Source organism: Streptopelia decaocto, assembly GCF_964273445.1.
Source record: "Streptopelia decaocto genome assembly, chromosome: 8".
NCBI classification, from domain to species: domain Eukaryota; kingdom Metazoa; phylum Chordata; class Aves; order Columbiformes; family Columbidae; genus Streptopelia; species Streptopelia decaocto.
The window spans coordinates 4,312,222-4,326,877 of NC_138662.1; the positions used below are offsets into that span (position 1 = coordinate 4,312,222).

The 14,656-nt window shown below is 52.8% G+C and overlaps 1 protein-coding gene across 5 annotated transcripts in view; it reads left to right on the forward strand.

Moving 5' to 3' along the window:
• Positions 1 to 3,622: 3,622 nt before the first annotated feature.
• The window catches only part of RNF123 (ring finger protein 123), a 51,671-nt gene continuing 40,637 nt past the window's right edge, over positions 3,623 to 14,656 (forward strand). Inside the window, exons 1-9 of one of the 5 annotated variants that reach the window (XM_082060411.1) lie at positions 3,623 to 3,664; positions 5,955 to 6,148; positions 7,198 to 7,282; positions 9,840 to 9,919; positions 10,736 to 10,833; positions 11,954 to 12,008; positions 12,334 to 12,419; positions 13,166 to 13,252; positions 13,777 to 13,844. In XM_082060411.1, coding sequence (XP_081916537.1) covers positions 6,067 to 6,148; positions 7,198 to 7,282; positions 9,840 to 9,919; positions 10,736 to 10,833; positions 11,954 to 12,008; positions 12,334 to 12,419; positions 13,166 to 13,252; positions 13,777 to 13,844 — 641 coding nt within the window. In that variant the 5' untranslated portion in view covers positions 3,623 to 3,664; positions 5,955 to 6,066. The other 4 variants (XM_082060410.1, XM_082060412.1, XM_082060408.1 and 1 more) reach the window with 4 other exon arrangements.

Here is a 14,656-nt window from a genome sequence, read left to right on the forward strand (position 1 = left end):
GAGAAACGGGGTTTACCGAAAAATTTTCAGGACTCTGACAGAGTTATAAATCACAGGTTCTGATGCTGGTTAGGAGTTCAATTACTGCACAGCTGATTCAGACCCAAGGGACCCCAGAACTCTAGAAGGATGATTCAAAATGCAAATCTTACCACTCATGTGATAGGACTCTCAAGAGAACCCAGAAGATCGCTTGCCAGTGAGGGGTCTCAGTCCTCAAGAAATCTACCTTAGATGGTGTCCCAGTCTAAGGAGGAGAGTCTTCTACTGCAGACCTGCTGCTCTGAGAACACCAACTTAAACGGGGTAGCCAGGGAGTTCCCTAAGCTCAATCTGAGTTGTGGTCATTTATGGCAGTGGTCCAGAAACTTCTCTCAACCAAAGCATTTTTCCTGGGTCAAGGGGGCTGTCTCTCAATCAAAGGGTGTGTGCATGACCATAGTCATCCATCAGTCTACAAGTTCCTGGTGCTTTTTGGGAGCGGTGGGGGAACATCTGCCACACCTTCCCACCAGCTCTGGGACAACAGTCCCAGCAGCTCCGCAGAGGCTCCAGCACAGGAGCCACGTCTGCCAGGCAGAGCTGCGGGGTGTGACAAGCAGTGGCCACGTCCTGCGCCCTGTGGGGAGCTGCGGGGCTGGCGGTGGTGCCCTGAGGCTGCAGCTGACAGGGGCTGCTCTGCCCTTCCAGGACTGCTTCGTCTGCAGCGAGAGCGGGGCCACCATCACCTGCCGGTACCCAGGCTGCAACCGCAGCTTCCATTTCCCCTGCGCTTTGGAGGGTGGATGCATCACCCAGTTCCTTCCTCATTACAGGTACCTCCTGTGCCCTCCTCACCAGCCCTGGGGAAGGACCCAGCACTTCTCACCTCACCCATCCCTTTCCTCCTGCCCCCAGGTCCTACTGCTGGGAGCACCGTCCCCAGCAGCAACTGCAGGCAGCTCCGGAGAACACCGCCTGCCTCATCTGCCTGGAGCCTGTGGAGGACAGAACGTCCTACGGCACCATGGTGTGCCCGGCGTGCCAGCACGCCTGGTTCCACAGGGGCTGCATCCAGGTGGGAGCCGTTCCCCAGGCCCCGGGGCACCGCAGGGCTCAGCAGCACCAGGGCCTCACTCACGCCCTTGTGTTTCTCCTGCAGGGACAGGCTCTGGGCGCTGGCATTCATTGTTTCCAGTGCCCTCTCTGTCGAGATAAGGATCGGTTTGTCCCAGAAATGCGCGTCCTGGGGATCCGAGTCCCTCTCAGGTCGGTGTCCTTCTGCCTGGCTCACAGGACAGCAGGGTGCAAGCTGTGCCACGGAGGGACTGCCCCAGCAGTCCTGGCCCTCCGCTGTCCCCTGAGTCTGGGCTTCGGCCTCATGGAGGAACTGGAAACAGGACAGGGGGGAAAGAAGAGCAGGGACGTCCTGCACCTGCCATATGCCGCGGCAGCAGGGGCTCATCCATTTTCCTTTCTGCATCAGGACGCCATCGTGGGAGAACAACAATGCATATGCAGACCTCGGTGACAGGCACAGCCGCTGCGATGCCAGGGAGTGCCTTTGTCCCCAAGGCAGAGAGCACAGAGAGGGACGGGGGTAAGCTGGCCAAGCTGCACCCTGGGGCTCTGCGTGGGATCTCTGTCTCCCCAAGGGCTCAAAGCAGAAGGACTGCGAACGAGAGCTCTGTCGGACAAGCCTGTGCTGCGGTTGCTTTGTCCGCAGAGCCATGAACCCCTTTGCTTCCCCAGGCCCTGGGAACTGTTCCTGTGCCGCTCCTGCGCCGCCGAGGGCACCCACAGAGGCTGCTTCGGCTTGAGGACCAGCGGGGCCCTCTGGGAGTGTGACAGCTGTGCTGGCCTGGGCACCGGTGAGAGCCAAAGGGTGCCCCGGGACTGGGGCCGGGCAGGGCCCGGCAGCGGGACATCGGCTGGGCTGGGCAGAGCCTCTCTGCTCCAGGAGGGCTGGGGCCCTGATCTGGCCCATCCTGCCCCAGGCCTGGGGGGCCGTGCCCTTGACCTTCCCGCTTCGCCTTACAGCCTCCAGTGCCAGCTCGGAGCTCGCTGGCCCCAGCACCGCCAGCCAGGCAGCATCAGGGCCGTCTGTTGGATCTCCAGCGCCAGAGAGTAGCAGCCCCAGCACCACCAGCCAGGCAGGATCGGGGCCATCCCACAGGTCCCTGGCACTGGATACCAGCAGCCCCAGCACAGGTAGCCAGGAGGCATCGGAACCCTCCTCTGGGTCGGCACTGGAGACCAGCAGCCCCAGCACCACCAGCCAGGCAGCATCGGAGCCATCTGATGGCTCCCTGGGACCAGACACTGGCAGCCCCACCATAGACAGTCAGGTGGCACTGGGGCAGTCTCTCGGCTCTCTGGAACCAAATACCAGCAGCCCCAGCACAGCCAGCCCAGTGGCACTGGGGCCATCCCACAGCTTCCCAGTGCAGGGGACCAGCAGCCCCAGCATCACCACCCAGGAGGCATCGGAGCCATCCCACAGCTCCCCAGTGCAGGAGGGCAGCTGCTCCAGTCACCCTGGGCCTGACCGCATGCGAAACCGCTCCAGTTTACAAGGTCGGGCCCAAAATCCCTACAACCGGCCCAGAAGACACAGTGAGAGGAGCGGCACACCAGCACCAAGTGCTGAGAGCAGCACCCAGGGACAGGATGTACTGGGGCCATCGCACCTCTCCCCAATACCTGAGTCGAGCAGCCCCAGCCCTGCCAGCCTGGAGGCATTGGGGCTGTCCCACAGCTCCCCGCCAGAGGAAACCAGCAGCCCCAGCACCACCAGCCAGCTGCCATTGGGGTCTTCCAGCACGTCCCCAGAGCTTGCGAGCAACAGATGCTCCAGCCCCCCTGGGCCTGTGCGAACAAGAGGCCGCCCCCGATTGCCATGTCGGGCCCAAAATCCTTACAGCCGGCCCAGACGTCGCCGTGGGACCAGCCGTGGGCCATCCCCGCGTGCTGAGAGCAGCACCCCCAGCCAGGAGGTGCAGGGGCCATCTGTCTCATGGCTACCTGAGACCAGCAGCCCCAGCACCACCAGCCAAGAGTCTCTGGGGTCCTCCAGTAGTACCCCAGAGCTTGACAGCAGAGGAGGTTTCAGCCCCCCTGGGCCTGTGCGAACACGAGGCCGCTCCCGCTTGCAGCGTCGGGCCCAAAATCCCTACAGCCGGCCCAGACAACGCCATGGGACCAGCCGTGCACGGTCCCGGAGGGCTGGCCGTGATCCCCCTGCCCCGGCACAATAAAGTTGCCATGAATTTCTGCACTGGGAGATTCCACGCTTGTTTGTTGGCTTCCTCCTCTTCCTCCTCTTCTTCTCTCTTTCTCGAGGGGCAGCGTTAGGGGCTGGGCTGAGAGGTTTGTCCTCTCCCGGAGGGTCGGCAGCACCTTCCCCAGACCCCCCTCCTTGCGGGCTGCCCCTGGCCAGCTGCCCAGCGCCATGGCCGTGTGCTTCGGGCCTGCTGGCCCCGCAGGTTTCCCGGGGGAGTTCACAGCCACCCCCAGGGCCGGGGCTCTCTGCCCCTGTCCCGGCACGGACTGTGCGTGGAGCGGGTTCCGCTGAGAGGCCCGTCCAGCGCCGCCGCCCGTCTCCCGGCAACGCGGGCCGCGCCCGCCCGCCCGGTATGGCCCTCGCGGCTCGCCGTAGCGCGGCGGCGGCGCGGCCGGGCCGGTGGTGAGTGCGGTGGCCACCGGGCCTGGGTGCTCGGGGCTCCCCTGTGTCCAGCCCCGGCGGCGCGGGTCCCCCGCTGGGCTTGGCCCGGGGCTGCCCCTGACGCCGCGGGGCTGGGGGGTCTCTGGGGTGCGGCCGGTTCGGGTGGTGTCGTCCGTTTTTCGGGTGGAGGCGGCTGACTAGGGTGCGCCCCCGCGCCCGGCCGGGGTCTCTGTGCTCCGGGGCTGTGGGCAGGTGCAGGGGCTCGCTCGAGTTTGGGGCTGTTTGTGGGCATGGAGAGGGCCGCCGGGTTTGGGGGTGTCTGTGGCTGCAGGGGGTGCTGCCCAGTGTTGGGGTGTCTGTAGGGTCGGGGTGTCGCTGAGCTGAGGCCGCCGCCAGCTCGGGGGTGCTGCAGCTGAGCCGTGTGCCCGGCGTTAGGGGCACGTACCAGCGTTGGGTATCTCAGCTCTGTGGGTGCCACAGGGACCCGTGCTCGCCGCTGTCGCAGAGCAGGTGTCCGGGCAGTGCGGGGCCTGTGCCCCCCGCTGTCCTCGGGGCTCCATCCCCGCTGCCCCGGGGAGCGGCCGCGCTCGGTCCGCAGCTGCCAGACAAAGCCGTGTTTGCTGGCCCGGCCCCGGCCGCCTCTGCTTGGCTCAGTCCAAGATCTGGCTTCCCCGTGTTGTTTGTTCTGCCTTTCTGCTGGAAGCTGCTTGCCGTGCCCAGGGAGGGGAGTGTAACCCGTGGCCAGGCTCAGAGCTGAGGCCAGGTTTGTGAACCGCACACGGGAGCAGCAAAGGGGCAGGCGTGTGTCCCCCTGCTCTGCCCTTTCTCTGACCCGTTGAAAGCAGCATCTGCTCCAACAAAGAAAAACCCAACACTGGCACTGCAGCAATGCCAGCAGTGCAGCTCGTGCAGTGCCGCTGTGTTGGTGCTGTTCTCTCTGTTTGGGCTGTCAGGCTGTTCCAGCAGCGTGGGTACCAAGCTGGCTGCCCTTGTGAAGAGCCAGGACACTCCCCACCATCCTCAGGTGTTTTTAATTTGTCTGGACAGAGGTGAACTCATGTCTCGCACATTCAGAGTACTTTTAGGGTAGTACACACTGTGCTGTCTGTTCTCTTTGGTTGTAAATTATGTGTTTCTTTTTATGGTTGAATTGTTTTATTCCTGGTTTTGAATCTCTGGTGCAGATTGTTCCATTGATCCAGGCTGGTTTTTGCTTTGTTCCTGCGGTTTCACTCGGCAGTGCTGCAGGAGGGACACTGGGCAGGGCTGCTCCACTGCGGGATGCTGTGGTGGCCCCGAGGAAAGGGGTTTTGGGAAATCCTGTCCTGAGTCTACCTGGAGCTCAGGTGGTCTTCTGCCAGTGGAGCAGCTGTGGCACTTGTGTCACTTGGCAAGTTCACTAACTTTTCATGGGTTCACCTTAGTTTCTGCTTTGAATGAGATCACCAGCAAGCACTTAATTCCCTCAGCCTTTGCTCCTGTTGCATCTTCCTGCTGCTCCATGTGTCACTAAGTGGTTTGTCAGACAGCTGTCTAGTGAACAAGAGTGGCTTCGTTGGTGGTCGGCTATCAGTGCGATCAGAAATGGGAGAGGAGTGTAACATAACATTTTGAAGCTGGATGGAACTAGTAATTTGAATTTATTCTTTTTGTCCTGACGCATGTCAGACCAGCTCTGATAGCATCCTTTGCATTCTAGTGATGCCAGGAAGGGTAATGAATCTTCAGTCTTGTGATAGGTTTTCACCTGTATACACCTCTGTGTATTTGTATCTGCATCTGCTTTTGTCCCTATAAAACTGACAGCTGGTCTCTAGGTCTCTTGCTTTGCAGTCAATGATATTCTTTTGTAGTATAGTTCACCTGCATTTCTCTTTCTCCTGCTCTCTCTACTTTGGATAGCAGAATAATCTGATAACCTGTTAAACAGAAGTTTAACCAGATACATATTTCTGTCTTAAAGACTACAGTGTGGGAAAGAAGGGCAGAAGTGTCTCATACAGACATGAGTGGCAGTGTGATGCGGTTGCCAGTTTTGATGGTGTTTAGTGGCAGTTGTGGCCCTGTGCTGGCTCAGACTTGGTGCAAAGGTTGCTGGTGTTTCTGGCTTTGTTCTGCCTGTGCCTTTGGTTGGAGTGGTGTCTGTGCGGTTCTCTGGAGTCAGGCTTAATGCCTTGTCTGCTTTGGGAAGATTTTGGGACGGGTGGGACTGAGAGCAGGGTTGGCAGTTAGTTGGCTTTGGGCTCTTGTACGATGTGGTTAGTGCAAGGACTCTGGCTACTTTGTGGTTTACCCCTGTTGTTCAACCCAGGTACATCAGTCTCCGAGAAAGGGAGAAGTCTAAAGGCAGCATCCTCCCCTACAAGTGTTGTTCTAGGCGTCTGTCCGTCTTATGTCCACTCTGGAAGTGGTGCCTGTGAAGAATGACGTCGAGAGGTGCTGGGACTGCTTTCTCCAGGAAGAACTACAGGTTGAGCACCGAGCCAGAGAAGTCCAAGGTCACAGGTATGGGCCTGTACATGTAAAAGCAGGACTGCTGTGGATCGGGTGAGCGCTCCTTGCCTCACTTGACATCAGCTGCCTCCCAGTTGCAGTTACCTTGCTGGTGTGAGGTGTGGTGGGGCTGAAACTGAGTAAATGACTGAGGTGAGATTTTGGAACGGACGTTTCTGTAGTACGAAGGACTCCAGAAGCTCCTGTCTCAGTGCCCTTTCTTTGGCACCCAGCCCTGCCTCGTGAGGATGGGGAATGTCATGTTGCCTGCCTTTGTCTCATCTGATTCAGGGAGTTCCCCTTCCAGGGTGAACAGCTCATCAAGTTCTCAGATTAATTATTTTCTGGGAAATTTTGGTGCCTCCTAGGCAGTCTGTTTTTTCTTGGACTCACCATTCCAGCAGAAAAGTGCTTTCGAGACCACAGATCTGGCATTTGAGGGCACTTTTGCATCCAGAAATAAAGCATGATGCATCAATGTGACACTAGAGATTGTTTTGCACAACAAAAGCTGAAGTGAGGCATACATCATTAAAGAGGGTGCTGGGTTAGATGAGAAGAGCTGCATCTGCAAACCTTTCTGTCTCAGCATCTTCTAGCGCAGTTAAGAGATGCAGGTGCTTAAAATGTCCCAGGTATGAATAGGAGATCAGGAACTGCAGTAGTGATATGATTTTTATTTTTATTTTTTGGAAATGAAATTGGATTCCCACTTCCAGATTTTGAAGTTACTTTATCTGGAAGTTAGTACAGCAGGACTCCTGAGGATGTAGTTCCACCTGTGGGGACCAATTTGTAGTCTCCCATTCTCTATCGTAGAGCAGCTCAAATTGGAAAGAGCCCTTGTTGTGGAGATGCACCCCATAATGCCGGACTCTAGGGCTGCTAGTGAAGACAGTGAGGTGATTAATGACTTCTTGAGGCTGTGTTTTCCACTGTGTTGATCTGCAAACTTGAACATAGTTTTCCCATAGTCACCAGTTTCTTGCTTGTACAGGAAAAGTGATGTTTGAGTTTGCCTCCTGACTCCCTAAGCTTATTTCCTTTCTGTTTTTCACAAGGGATCGTGAACAGCAGGCTGCTGAATGATTATCTGCATCGCGTCTTTACCAATGCTGATGGGAACCAGCCTGCTGCTGCTTACAGGTATCGGACTTCTTCTCATTCACTAGATGGCAAGCGATGCTGTGTCAGTCCCCAGATATACAGCACTGCGGTGAAAGGAAAGATCTTTTAGTGCCACACAGTGATCTTTTTTAAAAGCACAGCAGCACCGTGTTATAGAAATGAATCTCAGGTCTTAGCCTTATAGGCTAAGGCTAGGCTAGGAAGGATTCTTCAGAATTCTTTGCATTAAAAACCCCATAAATGAAATCATTAGGCAATATTTCTGAAATAAATAGGCAATAGGCTAGGCATTCACCTTTTTTATTGTTCCTTCTTGTAAGAAAGGGAAAAATGCACAGGTTTTAGCTACAGGAATGAAAGACAGGTTGTCAGTGCCCCGTAAACTAAAGACAAGGCTATTACTGATATACAGAATACCATACATTTCTCTGGCTGTAGAGCCGTGGTAGTTTTATTATTAGGAGTCACCAAAGGAAAAGAAACACAAAATTCCTGTTTAGTGTCTGTTTTCTTCTATTTCTTTTTATTTCTCCTTCACCTTGTCGCCCAGAAACTTGTAGCTTTGGATAAGAAGAATTTCCCTTGCATTTAGCTCTTTTGCCAGAGGCAAGTCAGACAGGTTCAGGACAGGTACGAGTGTGGTGGAGCGAGGCAGGCGTGTAGCTCCTGCTGGCTGGCGGTGCAGAGTGGCTGGGGTCACATTCCATGGGCTATACTTAGTCCTGCCAGCTCAAATGTGAGCTCAGAGCTGCTAAAAATAGCTCTTGGCCCTCTCTGCTCTTGGTGAGCGAGGGTTATGGCAGGGGGGAGGCAAAGTGGGTCATGTTACTTTGCCATGAGCTCTTCTGCCAGCATGCTTCGGAATATTCCATCTGCCCGAGCATTTCATGTTTCAGTATTTCTAATTTCTTTGCTTGGTGATTAATGACTTGAAAGCGCAGAACTGATAGTTTGTTGGACTGGTCTTTCTGTTTTTTCCTGCCTTCCACCCTTTTGCCTGAACTTGGCTATTTGGTAGAAAGCCCAGTAGCAGTCAAATAGGTCTTGAACATAACATTTGCCATATGAGAACAACTTTTATGGTATGATGTCTTGTCTTTGGAAGCCTGAATTCCTCATAGAGGAGCTCACTGCAGACATTTCTCCGGCTGTCCAGTTCTCTTCTAACCTCCTCCCAGAACTCCTCCTCCATGCTGGCTGCTGCCTAAGCTGCTTTGCTGAAGCCACCATCTCTCATGCCAAGCAAACTGGATTATTTGACTCCACTTTTGTGCATCTTCACATCTGCCAGGCTTTCAAAGAGTCTGTTGCTGCAGTCTTAGGGAAACCCCTAGTCCTGGAGAAGTGGGAAACTGTTCCACAGATGACTTTGGAAATGGGAAGCAGGGGCAGGAGCACCTAGCGACTCTTACAGTATAAGAAGTTCCTGCTGGGGTCCCTCAAAGACCTGTAACATCACCTCTGTTATTGCATACATACTTGGGAGATTTGGAAGGGAGAAAGCACGAGGTGGGAAAGTTTGTTGCTGTTACAAAGCTATTTAGAGCAAAGTAAATGTCAGGTGGCTGTGATATGGTGACCATGTAGTGAAATGGTCTGTGGAACTCAGTGGAGGGAAATGCAAAGGGATGTATTATTGAAAGGGGAACAGCTTTAACGCTCTGCATAAAATGATGGGCTCTGAGCTGATGTTTACTGTGTAGGAATGAGGTTGGGGTGGGAATACTAAGTCTTAAGTATGTCAGAAAAAGAAAGCAGGAAGTTAGGAGTTAGGAAAAGGATGTAGAATAAGGAATATCATGCTACTGAATAAATTTGTGGTTTACCCTCACCTTGAGTAACATGTAGTTCTGGCCTCTCCAACTCCAAAAGAGTATTTTATTGCTTCAGAGGTTTTGAGAAAGGGTAGGAGCAAGTCAGATGCCTGGAACAGCTCTTGTACAAGAAACAGCTAAGTAAACTAGCTTTGAAAAGAGAGAACTAAGGGAGGGCAGTATAAGAAAGGTTTCTAAAACAGTGGCCAGAGGGACTGCCCGAGAGACTTCTCCTCAGTATGAAAACACAATGTTTTTGGTGGTTGTCAGAGAGGATGCCGGGCTAACGTGACCTTTGTCTGAACTGCCACAGCTGCTGGTGTGGTCTTCTCTCTTCTTTTATATTACGAAATACTTGGGGAAAAAAAAAACGAATTCTGACTTATGCCATGTTCATGTGATGCTGACTGCAGCAAAGTCGTGGTGCACAGTTGTTGGTGGTACAGCTGGTTTCTTACTGCCACTGTCCCGCAGTGCAGGTTTCTTACTGCCACAAAATACACCTGAGCAGACTGAAGACTTTAAGATCCTTTGTTAACTACTTTGCTTGTCCACACTGTATTTGGTCCTTGGTTCATTCATTGTCCCAACATGCTGGGCAGCAAATTCCTCAGATTCATGGCAAGGAACACAGATCCACAGAACTTCCTGGTTCATGTCTGACAGCGCAGGACTGTGCAGGCACGTGTGTTTGGGCTGAAACTCTAAAACCTGGAGACAAGAGTTTTCTGAAGAGCTTCCTGTGCATGTTTATTCCCTAGAAAGCATCTGACGTTCCAGAACCTGCAGGAGCACCTTGACCGGTTGCTAGCAGAGGAGGATGGCTCCGAAGACAGTCGAGGTAGGAGACACTGAGTGTCTGTCCAATTTGTGCTTGTGCTCGTGCTGCCTGATTGGAAGGACAGGCTGTATCATGAAAGGCAGTTCCCTGAGTGTTGTTCTGCCCTCCTGTGCTCTAATTTATTGGACCTTTAAATCCTGCCTGTGAGGGGCTCATCCGGCAGCTTGTGGAGGGAGGAGGCATGTTTCCAGGTGAAAATGCCTGCAAAGCAGTTTGGGGGTAATTGTTGGAGATATTTCACTAACAATGAAATGCAGAGCCATTGCTGCGACCAGCAGCATGCAGTCCTGTCCTCAGTGGGAAATGCAGAGGTTTGTTGACAATTTTTACATGCTGATCTCCACTGTAGGTATTCACTTTGGGTCTCAGGCTGTTGCCTGTACTCTTGCTAGCATCCATTTCCCTCAATGAGTTGGGACGTGGCAGGATACAACCTGGTTCCTCTCCTAAAAAGAAGAATTCTTCCTGGTGACTGCAATGAAAGTGTGATATGTTGGCCAAACATTTGGCTCAGAGTTTAGTTTGGTCTTTGAATTTTGCCAAAGTAAAATTTTCAGGCGATGCAGAAAACTTAACACATGACCCGAATACTGCACCGCTAAGACCTTGTGTGTTGCTGTGAAAACTTCTTTTTAAATCTCAATTGTGTCTCCTTTCCTGAGGTTCTCATGGTCTAACATAGGTTACACTATTTTAGTCTTCCTCCAATGTGACAGAATCCAGCTGCTCTTGTAATATAGCTGGAGGCACTCATCAGGTTTACTGTTAAATCCTGTATAGCTTTCCCTAACAGATTTTCTGCAACTCTTGTTTCAGATCAGGTAGCAGAGGGCCGGCTTGGTCCCTCTACTGTGGTGTTGGACCACACAAGCGGTTTTGAGGGGCTGCTGCTGGTCGATGATGACTTACTTGGGGTGAGTGTGATGCTCGATGCAGCAGAAAATGGTCTTGTGGGGCTAAAAGCACTTGGGGCTTCTTGGTTTGTTCTCTGTAATAGATCCTTGTCACTGGCTTTGTAGCGTGTTGTAAATGGAATCCACCCAGAAAATTGCAGGATCCTGGAGGAAATGAGCTCTCCTGGGGAAAGGTCTAGCAGTGCCCCTAAGTCTCAGCAAGCTCTGAATGGAGCTGCGAGGAAGTGGAAGGATCACCCTGGCCCAGGGCTCACTGAAGAGCTTGGCTAAGCAGGGGGAAGGCCAGCAGCCAGCTTTCCTGTCCCTCCCTCCCCCAGACTGCCTCTTCCTTCCTTCCTTCTGCTCTTCTCTAATGGTGGTGAGAGGCTGAAGATGAGGCTTTCCTTTCTCCTTGCTCACTCCTTAGCTGTTCCTCACGCAGAAAATCAACTGAAAGAATTCTTTGGAATTTAATCCTTACCTACTTCAGTAATTTCTGCGCTTCTCACTGAAAATGCACATCCTGTGCTCATTGCCTCCTTAATCTATGTGTCCTTTCTTACCTCTAGCAGAGGGGGCTGCCCTGTTCTCCCCTTTCCTGTTAACCACCTGCTGTAGCTCACCTCGGCTGTACATAGAACTTACTCCTGTATCGGATCAGACTGGCTTGCCTGTGATTTCTGATCTTCTTCATGATCTGTCCTGAGATTGAGCGAGGCAGGAGTTAACAGGGCTCAGTTTCTGGGCAGCACGTTGCCTGCCAGTACTGGCCAGAATTTGTTCCAAATTCTCCAGGATTCAGACATCTTTCCAATATAGTTGTCACTTTTGTGTACCTGTTACAATTCACTAGGAAGCTGCCTGCCACCACGTTGCCCTTGTGCTGCTGCCGTGCTGCATGCTTCACTGGGGTCTGTCAAGCACAGATGATTGTGAGGAGGACCTGGATGGTTCCCCAGGACCTGTCAGCTCTGAGTACAGCTGCTGGGATGGGGAAGATGCCCCGTCTCTTCCCTACACTGTGCTCGTGAATAGCTCTGCGTCTCACTTTTGGCTTGAGGGCTAGGATGGAGGGAATGGGTAGAACTGAGCAAAACTTGTCATTTTTCTATTTTAAAATGTCTTTTGTTTGTTGGTTTAGGTGATTGGCCACAGTAACTTCGGGTCCATCAGGGCCACGACGTGCGTGTATAAAGGTAAGGAGGTAAACCAGTGATGCTTTGAGAAAAGACCCTGGGAAGAGTGTTCAGAGAGTTACACAACTAGATAGCTTGGGAAATCTTGAGTATGTTCCAGATTTGAGCCCCCTGTTCCCCAGTTCATCCACTGGCTGTTCCAGGAAGTCAGAAGGATGGGGGATTGTGTGATGCTGGAGTGAAGAGATGGGAGGGGAATTTTGGAGATGTCCCAGAGCTCCTTTGTGTGCCACATTTATTTCTATGGGAGTAGTGTCAGTTTCTGCTTCTCCAACAATGAGCCAGGCAGCAGGGATTTACTGTGTGGCATCTCTCTTTCTTTCAGGGAGATGGATTTATGAGGTGCTCATCTCCTCCCAGGGACTCATGCAGATTGGCTGGTGTACTCTCAACTGCAGATTTAATCAGGAGGTAGTGTAACTGCTGCACATGGTGCGGGGCTGCTCTGTGCCTCCACTGCTATTTAGGTCAGTGTGGAGCATCACATCGGTGCTGCACTCCTGCCCTGCTGGTGTTTTGTACCCAGTGCACACACTAGAAATACCAGGTCTGCTGCTTTAGAGATCTTTACCAGCCCCTGGTCTGTGCTCACAGAATGGTGCACGGTGTGAAAGCCTCGCACGCTGGGTGCGTTGCTGTGCTCTTGCTGCACATAGCCACTGATGTGTGTTGACTTTCAGCTGGTGTCTTCTCCGGAGAATATGCTGGCAGCTTGTCTCTGGGGATGGCCCTCAGCACCTGGTGCTATTTGGCTTTTTCGGCCAAGAGAGTCAGGCCCAGGCCAGCTCTTTTGAGGCACTGGGTGGGATGTTTGATGCTGGGAAGGAATGTCAGCTGCAGAGTTTCACTAACTTGCCATGCTGCAACACATGAGAGGGGAGGTGATGGGCATCCTTGGGGGCTGCTTTGGCAGACGTTGGAAGTGTAGGATGCCAGTACTCCTCTTCTGACCCAAAAATGAGTAGGGGGCGGTGTATTTCTCTGAACCAAAGATCACAGGCCACTGGATTCGCTCCTAGAGCTTTTCCCAGGCAGAGCATGTGTGCTGTCAGCCGCTCTCCCTGTCTGCTGGTCTCCCCCTTAAAGCCCCTCTTGCAATGAGAGGGATCCTCTGTGCTTGGTCTGGTCTGAGTCTCCTCTTTCATACTTGGGTACAGGAAGGAGTAGGAGATACACCAGATTCGTATGCGTATGATGGAAACAGAGTGCGCAAGTGGAACGTGACTACTACCAACTATGGCAAAGTGAGTAGCTGTCCTGGGAACGGGATGTGGAGTGAGGAGAAAAAAGCAGGCGGCTCCTTCTCGCTTCATTCTGCCAGGCCTTGTGAAATGCCCCCAAGCTGTCCTCCCTGCTTCAGTCCGCTCTTGGGGAGGCTGTGTGCCAGCAATTGTACTTTTGGGGCGGTGGATGTGTTATGTGGGTGCTTTGTTTAGCAGCCCCAGCAGACTGATTCCCAGCATAGTGCTGCTGTTGGTCTCTGGAAGACTCTGGTTGTCTGTAGCACGTCAGAGGATGATGCGCTGTTGGGATGAATACATGCTTGATCCTGTGCGTGTTCCTAGTGCTGGATGGAGGGAAAAAAGATTCCAATCAGTGGCTTATACGCAGCTTCCAGAAGTGTCTGAAAATGCTGTGTGAGCTGCTCTGAGAAGGAACTCTCTCTTCTTCAACCCTGAATTACAAGGGATTGGTTGGGTTGCAGTCTTTCTTCTGATGTGGGGACACCCTGAATATATGTTTAATCTTTTTTCTCTCTTTACTGCAGTCTTGGGCAGCAGGAGACATCGTCAGCTGTCTGATAGACCTTGATGAGGGCACCATTGCTTTCTGCTTGTAAGTATCTTTGCCCAGTTCCCTGCTTTGTTGATGTCTGTGTGTAACATAAAGGTTTCCTCACTGCTCAGCAAGTTGCTGAGCCCTATTTCTGCCCTCTCCCCTTTAAATTCCTTGGTAGTTCCAGCCTTTGTATTCTCCTTTGTGTTCAGAAACCATCTAAAGGGGCTGTTTAGTCTGCTGAGTTCAGGTGAGAGCATTTGGCAGAAAGATGTTCAAGCTACGAAGTCTGTGTCAGGTTTGCTAGGATTTTGGAGGGGAGGGCATCCCTTGTGATACTTAATACTACAGTGGGCTGAGCCACACTAATTGCTTTTGTGGTCAGCATAGATTCACAGGGAACTGTGGAAAGGCAGATAAACCCCCAGCCTCCCACTCCTGCACACAATGAGCAGAGGCCAGCCTGAATAAGAATTGTTCCTTGGCCCTAAACTACAGCCTGTGACAAGTCAGCGGGGATTAAAAACTGTTAAATGCTCTGTGTCATCTTTTAGAGAAAAGTCGATAGAGAGCATCATCCTATTTCCACCAGCATCAAATGGATGAGGCCAAAAATGTCACCTGCCTTTAAAATATCCTGCTGGTTAGTTATCTCATGAGGATTTGAGTTGCCCTTGAAGTGAGTGCAGACTCCAGTGCCTTCCTGTGCCGTCGTATGAAAACAGGAGTGCAGCTGTGCTTCCTGTGGCTGTAACTCAGCAAAGCTGTGACATTTACATGTGTGCCAGGTTAAGAGTGACAGGAGGCATGACTGACTGATATGTCTGTGTTGGCAGGTTGCCGGGAGGGGAATGCAGCTACCCAGATTGCCC